The following is a 13,661-nucleotide window of genomic DNA, read 5'->3' on the forward strand; positions in this document are numbered from 1 at the left end:
GGGCGAAGCGAGCGTGCACGTACGTAGCCAATACCTTGCTTGGTATGCTGCTACGCACCATGGCCGTGGGTGTAACCGCCGGCACGCGTACCCCTACTTGCGCAATGCAATGCTCACCGAGCTGAAAGGATCAAGTGTATGCAAAATAATGCAAATTCAGCCTCAGACGGCAGAGTGCATGGCAAGTGTGGAACCACAGAGTGAAGGCATGATGGCAAGGCAAGAATAGTCAGCCTCCGCTGACCTGCAGCCGCAGCTACAGCAGCCAGCTCACGAGGCAGCCAAACGCCACCGCTCCCAAAAAGCCCCTAGTCTCACCGTCTCGGCAACGGCCGTGTGCATCTCCGTATGTATAACGCAAGAAAGCCATCCGTGTGCAGATCAGCCGATCGACCAGGCGGGAGCCGGCATGGGAGGAAGAAAAAGCAAAGCGAAAGGATCAACAACCATTAGCATTCCCAGTCAAGGACCGCACTTCCAAGTCTTACTCCGCATAACCCCCCCGTCAGGTCAGCGAAACGAGACAACATAGTGCATGTATTCGGCGACAGGATTCAAGCCCCAAAGCGGCAATGCCTCTATGCCACCGCCTCAGCCGCAGTCCATCCCGTCAAACCTACGCTTACTGCTGTCTCAGAATATCAGACGACCGCGATCCTTCCCAACCGAAAAGTGAGCCATGGACAAAATGATTCAAAGCAATCGACGAAACAGGGCTAGCAAGAGAACACTCCCTACCGTCCGGAGAACGGTACGCTTGCTCACCCCAAGACACCCTCGCCCCCTAACTGGCCATGTCTCGGGATCAGGAGAGATCACTACTCTTTTCAACAAAAGTGAACTGCACTGAAGAGGAAAGCTGTAGATCATGTACATACAATTCGCTTGTAAGAGTCTCGGCACCAGTCCCTCCATGCTACTGTGGTAGTAAGACTATCAGACCATCGAAGCATGGCTTGTTGCCACAGTCACAGTAGGGGTTAGAGGGCGAGGGCGGGGTATACAAGTAAGGATGATTAAGGACTGCGCAACGACAGCCCCCATAAATACTTGTTGAATGAGCAGATGGACGTGCCATCGAGAAGTAATAAGTAGGAACCCCACCCGAAATCAGGCGATCAAAATGATCAGGCGAGGAGAGGAAAAGTAGAAATTAGTCACAAGAAACGAGAAGTCGTGGAAAAGAAATTCCACAAAGGTATCTGACAAGTAACAATCCGAAAAAAAAAAAAGGGTGACAACAAAAATTAAGAGACCAAAGTGCTTGGTGCTGGTTCGAGCAATCTCGAAGACGCTGACCTTCAGCCGTAAGCAGGCCAGAAACAGAAACGCACAAGAACGCCACCATGCTGTCCACACGTGGTGGCCTTCGACACAAGGAGAGCCGCCCAAAAAGCAAGGAAAAGAAGGTAGATCCACAACATTGCAAGTCACAAATTGCGAGTTTGCCACACCGCATTCGCTACGTCTCGATCGTTGGTCGTCGTCTCTGCGTCAAGGAAATCCCCCGTCCCGGTTGCGTAGGTAATGCAGTGATAAGACAAATACAAGGTATCGCGGTTATATGATGGTGCTGCTCCCTGGGGAGTTAATACATGTTGACGTGGTCGAGGGCGAGGTGGTGCGGCGAGAGTGGGCCGTCTACACGACAAGCTCACCCAGGCCGAGGCCTCTTCTCCTGCGTGCTATGGAACCCAGTTTCGTCCTCGCGTCGGCGTCGACGTCGACGTCGTTCGCCCACTCGGTCTGCCTGTGGTCAACTGCGCGGCCCACGCGCCTGCCACTGAGATTCGACCCACCTCTCTCGCGGCCATCCATCTCGTGCTCGGTCTGGACGCCAGCCCTCTCGCCCCAGCCGGCCCGCTCGAATTCCATGATTCCGCCGAACTTGCCGTCGCTGTTGGCCACGAAGAAGCTGGAGCCGTCTGGAACGAAGCTGACGCCACTGACGGATCCGAAGAAGTCCAGTGTCTGCGCGCGGTCGAATGTCTGCGCGTCCATCACACTGACCACGTCGTCTGCTTCGGCCGACAATAGGACACGCCGCCCACCGCCAACCGGGCTGAAATGCAGGCTGCGCGGGCAGGCCATGGCCGATGCGATAACTGAAAGTGGCTGCCGCCACCAACGGGCGTCGTACACGACAACCTTGGAATCTTGGGCGCCCGTGGCAAGGTGGATACCATCATCAGCCCAGGCGCATGCAAACGTGTGTTCGTCATGCCCGGCAAGTCGCTCGAATGGACGGCCGGTTTCAGCATCTGTAATCAGCGTTTCTTGGAAGTCGCCGACGACCATGCGCATGCGGCCATTTGGCGAAGTGGCGGAGCAGTTGATGGCGTCTTCGTAACCGAAGTCGTGGACGAAGCGGTTCGTGGTGCAATCCAAAACACGAAGGCGCTTGTCGTTCGACGAGAAGACAGCCATGTTGCCGCCGGTGCTACGGTTCGCAAACGTGTGCACGTGGTTGGTGATGCCGTTTGGCTCGTGCGTGATGAAGCCCTGGGTAGGCTTGCTGCCGTACTCCGACTGCAGGTCGACCAGTGCGTATTCTCCGTGAAAGCCACCTGCAATCAGAATATTCTCCGAAGCCGTCATCGACGTAATGTCGAATGTTGCTGAGTGCAGTGAATCGAACTGGGACCTGGTCAGATCCATCACACAGCTCGTCGAGACGCCCGACGAGTCGGTGCGCATCACCCTCGACCGGCCCGCATAGAAGATGTCAGCTCGTGAGGTCGCAGCAATGAGGTTGCGCAGCTGGAAATGGGCTATCAGAGCCTGGTGATTTGTGTTCATTCTCCGAAAGCGGAAATAGCTCTCCGTGTTGGCTAGTTTTCTCGCCATTCTGGGTGGGAGTACGCCGACTCGACCTACGGAAACCTGATAGAGTCTGGTACGGGCGTCTCTGGCCGCCTCTCGAACTGTCTCGAGCCTATCCCAGTTGATGCCTTGGATGTCGTATCGGTTTCCCTGGAGATCCTCTCTCAATATGGACCGAGGGCGATCCCAGTGCTTGACTCTGGAAGCCTCGGAGCCGATCTTGCTCAGTCCGTATTCCGGGATGCCGGCAGCCACTCTCCAAGTCTCCATGAACTTGCAGATATCTGACTTGAAGTTGTAGTCATCCACGGAAGGTGTGTTGACCTCATAATCTTCCCAGTAAGGTGGAATGGCGAACTGCGCGTTCCCGAGACTGAAAGATGGTGGCTGGTTGTTGATGGGGATGTAGGCGGGTGTTGTCCCACTGCCAGTGTCCGCTATGGATGTAAATGTCACCGCTCCTCCTTGGAAGGTGAAGGTCTCTGCCCACGGGTAGCCACCCTCATCGTTTGCCGAGGATGAGGTGTCGTCCACGGGTTCCTGAGGCGCAGGGGATTGCAGATGTGAGAGAGGCGGAGCAGGCTGCGGTCCAAGGTCGAGGCCCAGGTAGGGTCCCCCAGACGGGATTGGGACGCCGCCTGGCTGGGTGTCCTCCATATCGGAGTCGGCGTCGTCGGGCAGGCCGTCCATGTCTGGCTCGGTATCGCCGTGGTATGCCGAGTCCTGCGAGAAGGGGTCCATCGAGGGAAGGGAGGAGGGGAGACTGGAGCGATACTGGAAGGCTGGGGCAGCGTGGTTCTGCACTGGGGCCGGGCGGGCGATGTCATGCCCTGGGCTGGCCATGCTGCGACTGGGACTGGGACGCCAGAACGGCTTCGGGGTTCAGCGCGCGGGCGGGCCGCGGCGTGGATCGGATGTGACAGATCCAACGTTCGCCGGGGTGGTCGGAGCTAAAGAATATGTGGGATATGCGAAGAAGTCGCAAAACGGCGTATGTGCAGGGCTGCGCGAGGGAGCCACGAGACGTGCAGTATGTACAATGCTCTGGGGCGTTCACGTTGGCTCTGGCAGGCCGGCACGCTGCATGACAGAGCTGGCGGCGCTTGAGCCAGGGCTCTGGGACTGGGGCGACTGCGCGCTTGAGCAGGTCTGGGAGGATGCTGGGGAGCGGGATCTGTCTCGGGCGTGCTGGGCCCGTCGCGGGGGCGCGGATTGGACGGGCGGCACGGAGGGCGGGTGATACGGGCGAGAAGGAAACGAGCATCAGCAGCGCTTTTGGCTTGGAGATGCGCTCCGCCGCGGACGCGGGGCGCGATCTGCGGGCCGGGGCAGGCGCAAGCGCAGGCGATAAGGTAAGAGCGGCTCGCACGGGGCCAAGGGCCACAGGGCCAGAGCAGAGGAGGGGCAAGGGCCCGGCCGCAGTGTGGGGCAGGGGCGGAGGGACGCCGCGGCTCTGCGCTGCGGTGGTTGCTGCAACTTGAGCAACGTGTGCGCGCTGCTGGGCCGTTTAACACGTTAAACACGCGCTCGCCAGCGCTGTGGGGTCCAAGCCGAAGTCCGCGAACACGCCAACGCTCTCGCTCCCATCAGGGCCACGCGCAGCAGCCCAGCCCGACGCACATGACCGTGCAACCGCCCCAAGCCGACGGGGGCGGCTGGCGCTGGAAACGGGAGCTCGTCCGACGCGGGCGCTGCATGCTGCATCGAATATGGGCGTGAGCCACCAGCGCACCCCTGCACAAGCTCCTCCGCACCGCACACGCCCTCGCCTGCCCGCTGGAGCTCATGATTAATTACGTCGTTACTTGATAATGGCTAGATACATATGCGCCCGCCAGTGCCGCGCGCGCCTCGCCTGCGACCGCGCAGCCGGCGGCCTCGTCTCTTGCATCTTGCATCGTCAAAACCCGCGTTACCCGCCGCCGTCAGCTCGGCTCCGCCCGTCATGCAAGTGCGAGCAGCGCACGTTTGCAGATGCTGCTGGCAAAAAGGCCCGTGTCGGAATCTGTCCAGCTGCGCGTCGCCTCTGCCCCCCGCCGCCCAATCACACCATGCCCGCCCCGGATCATCTCTGTGCCGGTGCCACCAGATGCAGCTTTCAGACGCGCTGAGAAACCATCTGCCCTTGGCCATCTCCCAGGAAAACGCCACCATGCAGGATGATTAATGCTCATAGTACCCATCGTATCCTTGCTGCTGCTGCTGATGCGAGCCAGCCGGCCATGCTCCGGCCGACGCGCTCTGCTGCGACCAACCCACACTGGAGCCCCTGAGTCTACGTTCTGTTGCTCCAAGTCAGTCTGCGCCCTCGCCTTCCCGCGCTGGGGGGTGACGTACCGTGCTCAAAGTCCTGCCACCGCTTCATCGTGATCTTGCTGCTGTCGAACTCGCCGTCGTCCTCGTGCCCGCCCTTCTTCGTCTCGCCTGCCGTTTTCCGCGTGTCACCCCACGAGAAGTCATCAAACTTCCAAAAGGCGTACGTCGGGAGGACGAAGTTCCAGATGGGCAAGGACACGAGGTAGATCAGCATCCATGCCACGTACGACCACCGATGAGCGGTGAGCACGATCAGGATGGCCGGAAGACCGAGAATGAGCGCGAGCAGCACTAGAGGAATCGTCGGCGCCGCCGTGTGTTCGATTGCTGCCTTGATGGCGATCGCAACTGTGTTCTCTCGCGTCAGTAGCCCGCACACGTCGTCGCGCTGATTAGGATTGGCTTACTCAGGTAGATGGTGAACGAAATGGCCGCCGGCAGCACAAGCGTGCCAACAAGCTCGATGAAGACAACAAACTGCATGCTAAAGCAGAAGGTGCCGCACAAGTCCCTGACAAGAACGAGCTCCATCAGGTTGTGGACAGTACTGTTGATCCACCGACGACGCTGCGAGAGCAGAACCTTAAACTCGTCCGGAACCGTCGTCTTGCAGACTGCTTGTGGAACAAACACCTGCTTGCGCTTCGGGAACGTCTTCAGCATCAGCGTTGACAGGTAACGGTCCTCGCCAAGAAGAAGCAAGTTCTTCTTGTGGAGGGTGTCGACGACGTTCTCCGAATAGTGCTCGACGACATCGGGGTTGGCCAGGATCGGGACCCAGTAGTTCTGTCCACCCTTGGGCGCCTTGATGCGGTACATGCAGAAGCAGCCAGGCAAGCACGTTACACCGCCAAAGACGGATTCGAAGGACTTGGCCTGATGGTGAGAAATGAAGTACCTGCTACCCGTTAGGGAATCGGATGCCGATCGCACGCACAGACATGGGAAACTTACTCGAAGACCTGAATCATTGACACCCACGATTGGCGCTTGTTGGCGATCTTAGTCTCGCCGCACAAGCCCATAATCTCGGGATCTTTGACCATTGCGGAGATCATGTGCGTCAGAGAATCAGGGAACACCTTCGTATCCGCATCGACCATCAACACAATCTCATAGAAGTCCGGAGATATGCCGGTGATCTTCCAGATGCCGTTGAACATCTCAAACTCGAGCTCCGTCATGCGTTCATCGAACATAACCTTCTGGAGGAAGGACATCAGAATGATCTGGCTGTCACGCTTACCGCGGTTCCCTGGCTTGGACTTGCCGGCTTCCTCAGGGGTGCCGCACTTGACAACGAGCATCATCGGCACGCGCTGCTGCTTCTCGCCCGGGATGCGCGAATCGTCGCCGTAGTCGTAGAAACCAGAGTAGATCTTGGCCATGTTGTGTCTTTTCGATCCACCAGCAACGGCAACATAGGAGAAGGCTTGAACTTCGTCGGGCAAAACAGCGTGGTCCTTCATCATGCCAAGGCAGATTTCTGGGGTCGAGAACTCCTCACCCTTGCCCTTGATGATACCATCACAAATGACGAGGATGAGCTTGTGACTGTTGGGATATTCGGTGGTCGCGATGGAATCCAAGGTGGTTCGAATTCCTTCCTCGCCCTCGGAGTACGTGGTGACCAGGCAAATGGAATGGGCGAGGGGGTAGCCAAACGGTTGCCATTCGGCAGGAGGTTGCGGGACTACAGCTTCGTGGATGAATCCTGCCGGGCCAGGGCCCTCGGATTCGCCCATGTAGCTGGAGTATCGCTGGTCAGAAGTTGGCGGGAGCATCAAGCTAGTGCGGCTTTCGCCTCCAGCAGACCTGCTATTCACGTCATAACCAAGAGTGCCTTCACTTCGATTGCCCTGTTTGAAGACGGGGTTCATGAGACGAGCGGTCGAGTTTTGGCTGGCCATGGTCGTTGGCGGCGGGCGGGACTTGCCAGAGTCGATTGCGTAGGGGCTGGTGAATCTGGATGTCGACGGGAAGAACTTGCTGCTGCGCTTGTTGCTGCGATCCATCGACCCAGGTCCAGTGGGATCGGCAATCTTCGGCGGAGCACGGTAGATATCATCCGCCCAGTCCTCGATCTCCTGCTGCCTCTTCTTGTGATTAAGACCCATCCCGGACTTGTCGGCAGCGTACTTTTTGGAAATCCACCATTGGAAAGCCAGAGCGAGGAAGAACTTGGCAGCAACAATAGAGAGAATGAACGCCAAAGACACGTAGAGAACAACCTTGGAAGCAATGCAGCCGATGCTTTCAGTGTCGATAGAGCCAACCTTGATGATTTCCGAGAAACACTTGGCGATTTGCTTGTCCTCTGGTGAAGTGAAGGAGCGGGTGATGTCAACACCACGGAGTGCCGAGTTCTTCCGGATATCATCGAAGCGGCTAGGGTATGAGACCTGAGTAGTGTTGAACCACTCCAAAAGATTCAGGTCGAGCACATCACCGTTGTAGACCATCAAGTTTCGGCTTGAGTTCTTCACATCGTCCCAGGTGAAAAAGACGTCACCGTCGCTCTTGAGGCTGTAAAACGCATCGCGGGCATTGCTAGATGTGTGGCATGCATAACCCAGGTAGTATGGAGTCGTGAAATTCGGCTTTGAGGAACCGTCCTGCTTGAAGGTGTTGCATGGGAAATACCAGGCCAATTCAGCACCGTTGTCCTCAGACACCACGTCAGACCCGTCGGCTGCGTTTATCAAGCCTTTGCAATGACCGTTGACGTTTTGAAACAAAAAGCTAGCGTCTTTGCCGCCCTGCTTTTCTGGGAGGTCGAAAAGCACATTTGCGCCTTCCGGAATTCCGCGTACCCAGGGGTGGGAAGATTTCGAGAGGTCGTACGCCTTCCCGTGAATGATCATGTAACCAGTGTCGACTTTGTTCACTTGCAGCCGCATTGGGCCTCCGTTAGGGCAAACAGTCTCGGTGAAGCCGAATGTCAAGTAACCAACGAAAGCGCAGATCAACATGATGATGCTGATCAGGCCCATCTTCTCGCGCCAAGCCTGCTGTTGCGCCTTCTGAGGCATTCCAAAACAGCGCAAAATGCAACCTGGCGCCCAGAAAGTGAGGATGGCGCAATAAACGCTCCACAAACTCGGGGGCCGCTCTCCGTTGCGGATGCGCTCTCGGGCCTTTGCGTCTTTATCTTTCTTCCTCGGTTCTTGCCGGGCGGATCTGCGCTGGAGCTTGCGATCGACACCAGCATGTCGATTGTGGGCCTCTTTTTTTTCGTTGTAGTAGTTGTTGCCCGAGCTCCGCTGCTGGACCCTCGGGGCTAGGGTTTTGATGTCTGTACTTTCGGAGCTCGCAGTCTCGGCCTCGTAATGATTCTCGGCAAGCGGGTCGTTGCCAGTGGTCGAAGGCCGCACATTCATGCCTGAGGCATGCTGACGGTAGTGATAGTTTGGGTGGTCGGGCTCGATGCGGCTGCGCTCCGGCCTTACTAGACTGCGCTTGCGGTTCAATTCTTGCCCGGCCGCCATCATTGGATCCTCTTCGCGGGCGGTTGGTGTCCGGGGGGAGGGCAGGGCGTTCTGCGAAGACGGATGGCGCGAATGTTCCTTTCTCGGGGTGGTTCTCGACGCGCGCGATGTGCGCGAGTCGTGCGACGGCCGGGGCTCGACGTCGGAAGGCCTACGGCGGCGGGTAGACGAGTCTCGTCGAGTGCGGCCGTGAGAGCTGTGTCGAATGTGAGCCTGTTCGCGCCGCCGCGGCGAAGACGGCGGCTGTGTCCTGAGCGGGAGAGACATGTTGCGCGGTGCTGTTGCAGGTTAGCCTGCATTCCCGGTGGTGGTGGTCTGGAAGGCTGAGGAAACAAGGTGTGCTCGGGAATTCTGCAGATTGCAGTGACGTACCACAGGGCCAACGGCACCCAAGCTCTCAAGATTGCTCTGGTCGCGCCTTGAGTGCACCCCGTCCGAGGCGTCCTGAGAGAGCGCCGCGGATGAGAGGTGGCTGCGGCGTATAACGAAGGGCAGCGGCGATGGGGCGCGCTGGGGAACGAGCACCGAGTAGATGCGCAGGCTGCGGCAGGCTGCAGGCTTCAAGGTGGATGCAGAACGAAGGTTAGGTTGGGTGTCGTGCGCGTATCCAGGAAGCGATCGGGTAGTTGCACGGCAGAAACGAGTGACGACTGTTTGTTTTGGGCTGGGCGCTGGGGGAGCTCAGCAAGGCCGGATCACGGCTGGAGCAGGACGCGCTCGCAGGGAGCGCCTGGGGAAGTAGTCAACGGAGCGCGCAGGGTTCCCCTGACGGCAGCGAATGGTTGCGAAGGCGACGGCGTCGGCTGAATGCCACCTCTGGCTGCGGGATTAGCGACATGGAGGGCGGCGAGGCGCCTATTCTTGGAGCCGGTGGCGCGCTGCTAGAGCGATTTGCGCTTGCCGTGCGCCGCCTGACTCTTCACGAGAAAAATGCCACCTCGCCCCGAGACCCGGCACGCCCCGCGGCCCATCGCGTATTGCGCGGGACGAGAGGATTCGCAGGCTGCGACGCCGCCGCTGGCCCGCGCGCGCTGGCTGCTGACTCCAGGCACGCCGGCGGCGACCATGCGGCTCTCTTGGCGGCTGCTCCATGCGGCAGTTGCGGCGGCACTCTCTATTTCACGCGTTACAGCGCGGGCACGGGTCGGCGGGGGTGGCAGGGCTGGGCGACAGCAGCGGCGACGCGGTCGTGCTATCGCGATGTGGGGCGCGGCGTGCTGGTGACAGATCGTGACAGCGCGCGTGCTGTAAATGGCACGACCAACAGGGTCCATTGCATGCGTCAGAGATCGCCGTGCTCCCTAAGCGTTCGGCAAGCTCCTCCCCCCGACCGCCTTTCCACTGCCGCCCCAGACGTGCACCTGCGGCCTGAAACGGAGCGGGCCTGCATGGCGCAGCCTCCAGCCCGCGCTGGAGAATTTCTGCGTCGAAATCGCCCGTCCAGATGACGACGTCGGCCGATCGCAATGCCTCGCGCTTGCGGGTAGAGTTGCAGGCCGCGGGCACGCCTCCGCCTGCGCGCCAGCGCCTGAGTGCGCGTCCGCCTCCGCGTCCGCGGCCGCTCTGGAAGCTTCGCGCCGACGAGACATATATCACCTCGGGGCGCCGGGGGAAGCCATCCATATACAGACAGCTTGCCTAGCCTTCTTCCACCATAATCTCCCAGCGCCCAAGCGCCCGATTATAGCGAGGAGCTATTGTGACACGGCCGCGCTTTCTAGAAGCCTGTGCCTTCCATCCATTCCTCGCCGGACCCGACCGCAACTCGCGCGGAGGAGCACGCCTCCGCTCGATACGAATTGGCCCCAAGCCACTGCGCAGCAAACGCCGCCCCGGCAGCCCGCAAGCTCCGCTCCGCCTGCTGCCTGCCTCGCCTGCGCCCAACGGGGTCGTTTCTGCGCGGACAAGGAGGGCACAAAGAGGGTCGTACGTCGTACTCGGCGGCGCGTCCAACCCCACCACGCAGACTCACGGCCACTCAGCAGCGGCACTGGCGTCTGGCGCTCCGCTCACGTCCGGTAAGCCCCCGCCGATCCAATTCTTCGGGTGTGCCTGCGGTCCCTGCAGCAGCCGGTGCATACATACCCGCAGCACCACCGGTGCTCCGGCGCTGCCGCCTGTCAAACGAACTCCCGACTCCATGCAGCGCTGACTTCGAGCTGCCAAAGAAACCCTCTCTACCTGCGACCCGCCCCGGCCGCATTGATCGCCGCCTCCAATCGCGCGCATATCGCATATCGGCGCCGATCTGCCACGATCGCGCTCCTATCGCTCCGCTGCAGCTATCACCTGCGCCACGAGTAAGGGTTGAGATAAGGTTGCAAGCCGGCTAGGGTCCATATAACGAGCTGTCCCCGCAGCCGTCATGGGTTACCAAGATGCCGTCCAGGTGCAGCGCGCCGCGCAGCCGCCTAGCCAGAGCGCCGGCCCCGAGCCCAACGATGCTGCAAACGCATATCCCTCCCCGTCGTCGTCTGTTTCTGGGCGCCGTAGGCCCGTGAACGGCCACCACAGCCAACCATCCATCACCCTCCAGGGGCCCCCAAATGGCGCCGTCCATGGCAACAGGACGTCAGTGCAGAGCTTGGGCGGCTTTTCAAACGGCTCCCGCGACATCGAGACCCCTGAGCCCGACCGTTACCGCGACTCCGTTGCTTCCAATGCCATTCACGGAGACGTCCCCTACCGGCAAGCCCGTATCAGCGTCATGTCCAACAGCCCGCCCGCTTCGATGGCCGGAGATGTCCTCACCGAAGACTTCAAGAGACATACCATAGCCTCGGACATGCGCTATGAGGACCTGGAGGAAGAGCCTGAGTTCGAACAGCCGCAGTACTTCCACCAGCCTTACCATGTCCAGCCTGCGAAACCGAGGAAGGCTGAGCGTCAGGACCGGGTGAAGTCAACCTACTCGGATTCTCAGGGCTCCTCCAGTGGCAACAGCTCGGGCGCCCGCGTCGGTCTGGCTCAGCCTCGCTCAACTGTGACCCGACCGGTGTCCGCCTTCACTCTTAACCCTCGCGACCGTCACCCTTCTCCGGGCTCTGGTGACCTTCTTACGCCATCGCCTACTGCATCTCCCGCTCCATACGCGCGTTCCTTATCAGGCAGTCGACGCTCTCCAGACAACAGGCCTCACTCGTACGTTGACCTGCTCAACAATGTTCCTTATGCGCAGCAAATTGCACCAGCGCAGGATCTCTCTCAGAGTGCTCTACGCGGCCTGGTCGGGAATGATGTGTCGCTTCTGGATACCCAAAAGACTGTGGAAATGTACATGGCGAACGTCAAGAAGACGCCGGATTCCTCGGTTCAGTATGAGTTTGCCGTTTACCTTGTTCAGGCTGCCAAAGAATATATCCATTCCGACGATCCTGCGAAGAAGGCTTATGCCGAGTCCGTGATGGTCAAGGAATCGCGACAGATTTTGCAGCGACTGGCGGACCGTAGTTATCCGTTTGCCCAATATCTTCTTGCAGATGGGTACTTTTCCGGCTTTTTCAACAAGGGCAAACCCGACCAGGAGAAGGCGTTCCCTCTCTTTGTTGCGGCAAGCAAACATGGACATGCTGAATCCGGATTCCGCGCAGCTCTTATGTACGAGCATGGGTGGGGCTCCCGCAAGGATCTGGCCAAAGCTTCCCAGTTTTACCGTGCATCGGCTTCCAAGGGTCATCCAGGCGCTGCATCCCGCCTTGGCCAGGCCTGTATTTTCGGGGAGTTGGGACTTGGTCGGCGGGACCGGGAAGGCCTGAAATGGCTAAAGCGTGCCTCTGAATCAGCCGATTCGCAGTACAACCTGGGCCCTCTTCTCCTTGCAAAGCTCCACGAACATGGTCATGGTGATGACTGTTTCAAAGACGAGGCTTATGCCGCACAGCTGTACACTCAAGCCGCCGAGCTGGGCAATGCCGAGGCCTGCTTTAAGATGGGCGAATGTTACGAGCATGGCTTGCTCAATTGTCCCAAGGACCCTGCCCTTAGTGTCCATTTCTACACTGGCGCCGCTATGCAAGACATCCCGGATGCCATGATGTGCCTTTGCGCTTGGTACCTAGTTGGTGCACCACCAGTTCTAGAGAAAGATGAGAATGAGTCGTACGAATGGGCCAAGCGCGCAGCAGAAACAGGTAAGTCAGCCCGTCGCTTGTGCAGTTCTTTCCTTTTTCTTTTCCTAATAGAATGGCAACAGGGCTTCCCAAGGCTGAGTATGCTGTGGGCTACTTTACTGAGATGGGCATTGGCTGCAGACGTGACCCGCTCGAAGCGAACGTCTGGTACGTTCGCGCGGCCGACAAAGGCGAGCCACGCGCGAAACAGCGGCTGGCCATCATCCGAGCTGCCGCTTCAGGAGAAACAGGCGCAGTCCAGCCCGAAGGAAAGAAAAAGGGCAAGGACGACAAAGAGTGTGTGGTCATGTAGACGCAATCTCTGTTTTGCGCTCGGCCGCCTGGCAACCTGCGCGAGCTTACGTGGGATTTTTGAAGATTCACGAGGAAAGACCAAATATCTCCGTCTACGTTGCGATACTATACCCCTTCATACCATTCTTGTTGGTACTATTTGAGTTGGGGAGATTGGCTCGAAGAGGATGGTTGCTGGTCATGTTTTCCCCCCTTTCCACTGGGACATTTTTGCATTTTCAGGTGCGCGGAGAAAGTTTGGGGTACTTACTGCTGGCTTTCAATGTTTTCGTTTCTCCATGGAGTTAGCACATGGGCCCATCGTGTCCTTTGATTTGACCATGCATTTCCGGCCTGGGCGTTCTGGATCTTTGCATCGCACTAAAAGAAACGGATACCAAGCATAAGACTCAAGGGTTATTGTTGTAATGGCAGCAGAGAAATCGCGGAGTATTGTTTTGTATCTTTTGCTTCTTCTTCTCCCGTAATCATGATCCGCGTCCACGGTCAGCTGGCGCCGCCGCCTCTGTTGCACAGTTTCAGAGCCAAACAAGACATTGGTTCAGCAGTCCGTTTTGCGAAATGCAATACTCGCCACATGCGCCACAGATCTCGAGAGATGCTCTGCACA

At 58.7% G+C, this 13,661-nt stretch overlaps 3 protein-coding genes across 3 annotated transcripts; 1 reads left to right on the top strand and 2 right to left on the bottom strand.

Annotated features, from left to right (window-relative positions):
• Nucleotides 1-1,641: 1,641 nt before the first annotated feature.
• SLS55_008153 (uncharacterized protein) lies at nt 1,642-3,909 on the bottom strand (the record flags this gene model as incomplete). The annotated part of the gene is made up of 2 exons (XM_066779567.1): nt 1,642-3,605; nt 3,903-3,909. The coding sequence occupies 2 exons, from the start codon at nt 3,907-3,909 to the stop codon at nt 1,642-1,644; spliced, it is 1,971 nt and encodes a 656-aa protein (XP_066630371.1).
• Nucleotides 3,910-5,098: 1,189 nt separating this feature from the next.
• Nucleotides 5,099-8,519, bottom strand: CHS3_2 (Chitin synthase, class 3; the record flags this gene model as incomplete). The annotated part of the gene is made up of 3 exons (XM_066779568.1): nt 5,099-5,487; nt 5,547-6,037; nt 6,094-8,519. The coding sequence occupies 3 exons, from the start codon at nt 8,517-8,519 to the stop codon at nt 5,099-5,101; spliced, it is 3,306 nt and encodes a 1,101-aa protein (XP_066630372.1).
• Nucleotides 8,520-10,992: 2,473 nt separating this feature from the next.
• On the top strand, nt 10,993-13,049 carry CHS4 (Chitin synthase 4; the record flags this gene model as incomplete). Its single annotated transcript, XM_066779569.1, has 2 exons — nt 10,993-12,757; nt 12,820-13,049. The coding sequence occupies 2 exons, from the start codon at nt 10,993-10,995 to the stop codon at nt 13,047-13,049; spliced, it is 1,995 nt and encodes a 664-aa protein (XP_066630373.1).
• Nucleotides 13,050-13,661: the final 612 nt, after the last annotated feature.

This window comes from Diplodia seriata (assembly GCF_021436955.1).
Source record: "Diplodia seriata strain FDS-637 chromosome Unknown scaffold_8, whole genome shotgun sequence".
NCBI lineage: Eukaryota > Fungi > Ascomycota > Dothideomycetes > Botryosphaeriales > Botryosphaeriaceae > Diplodia > Diplodia seriata.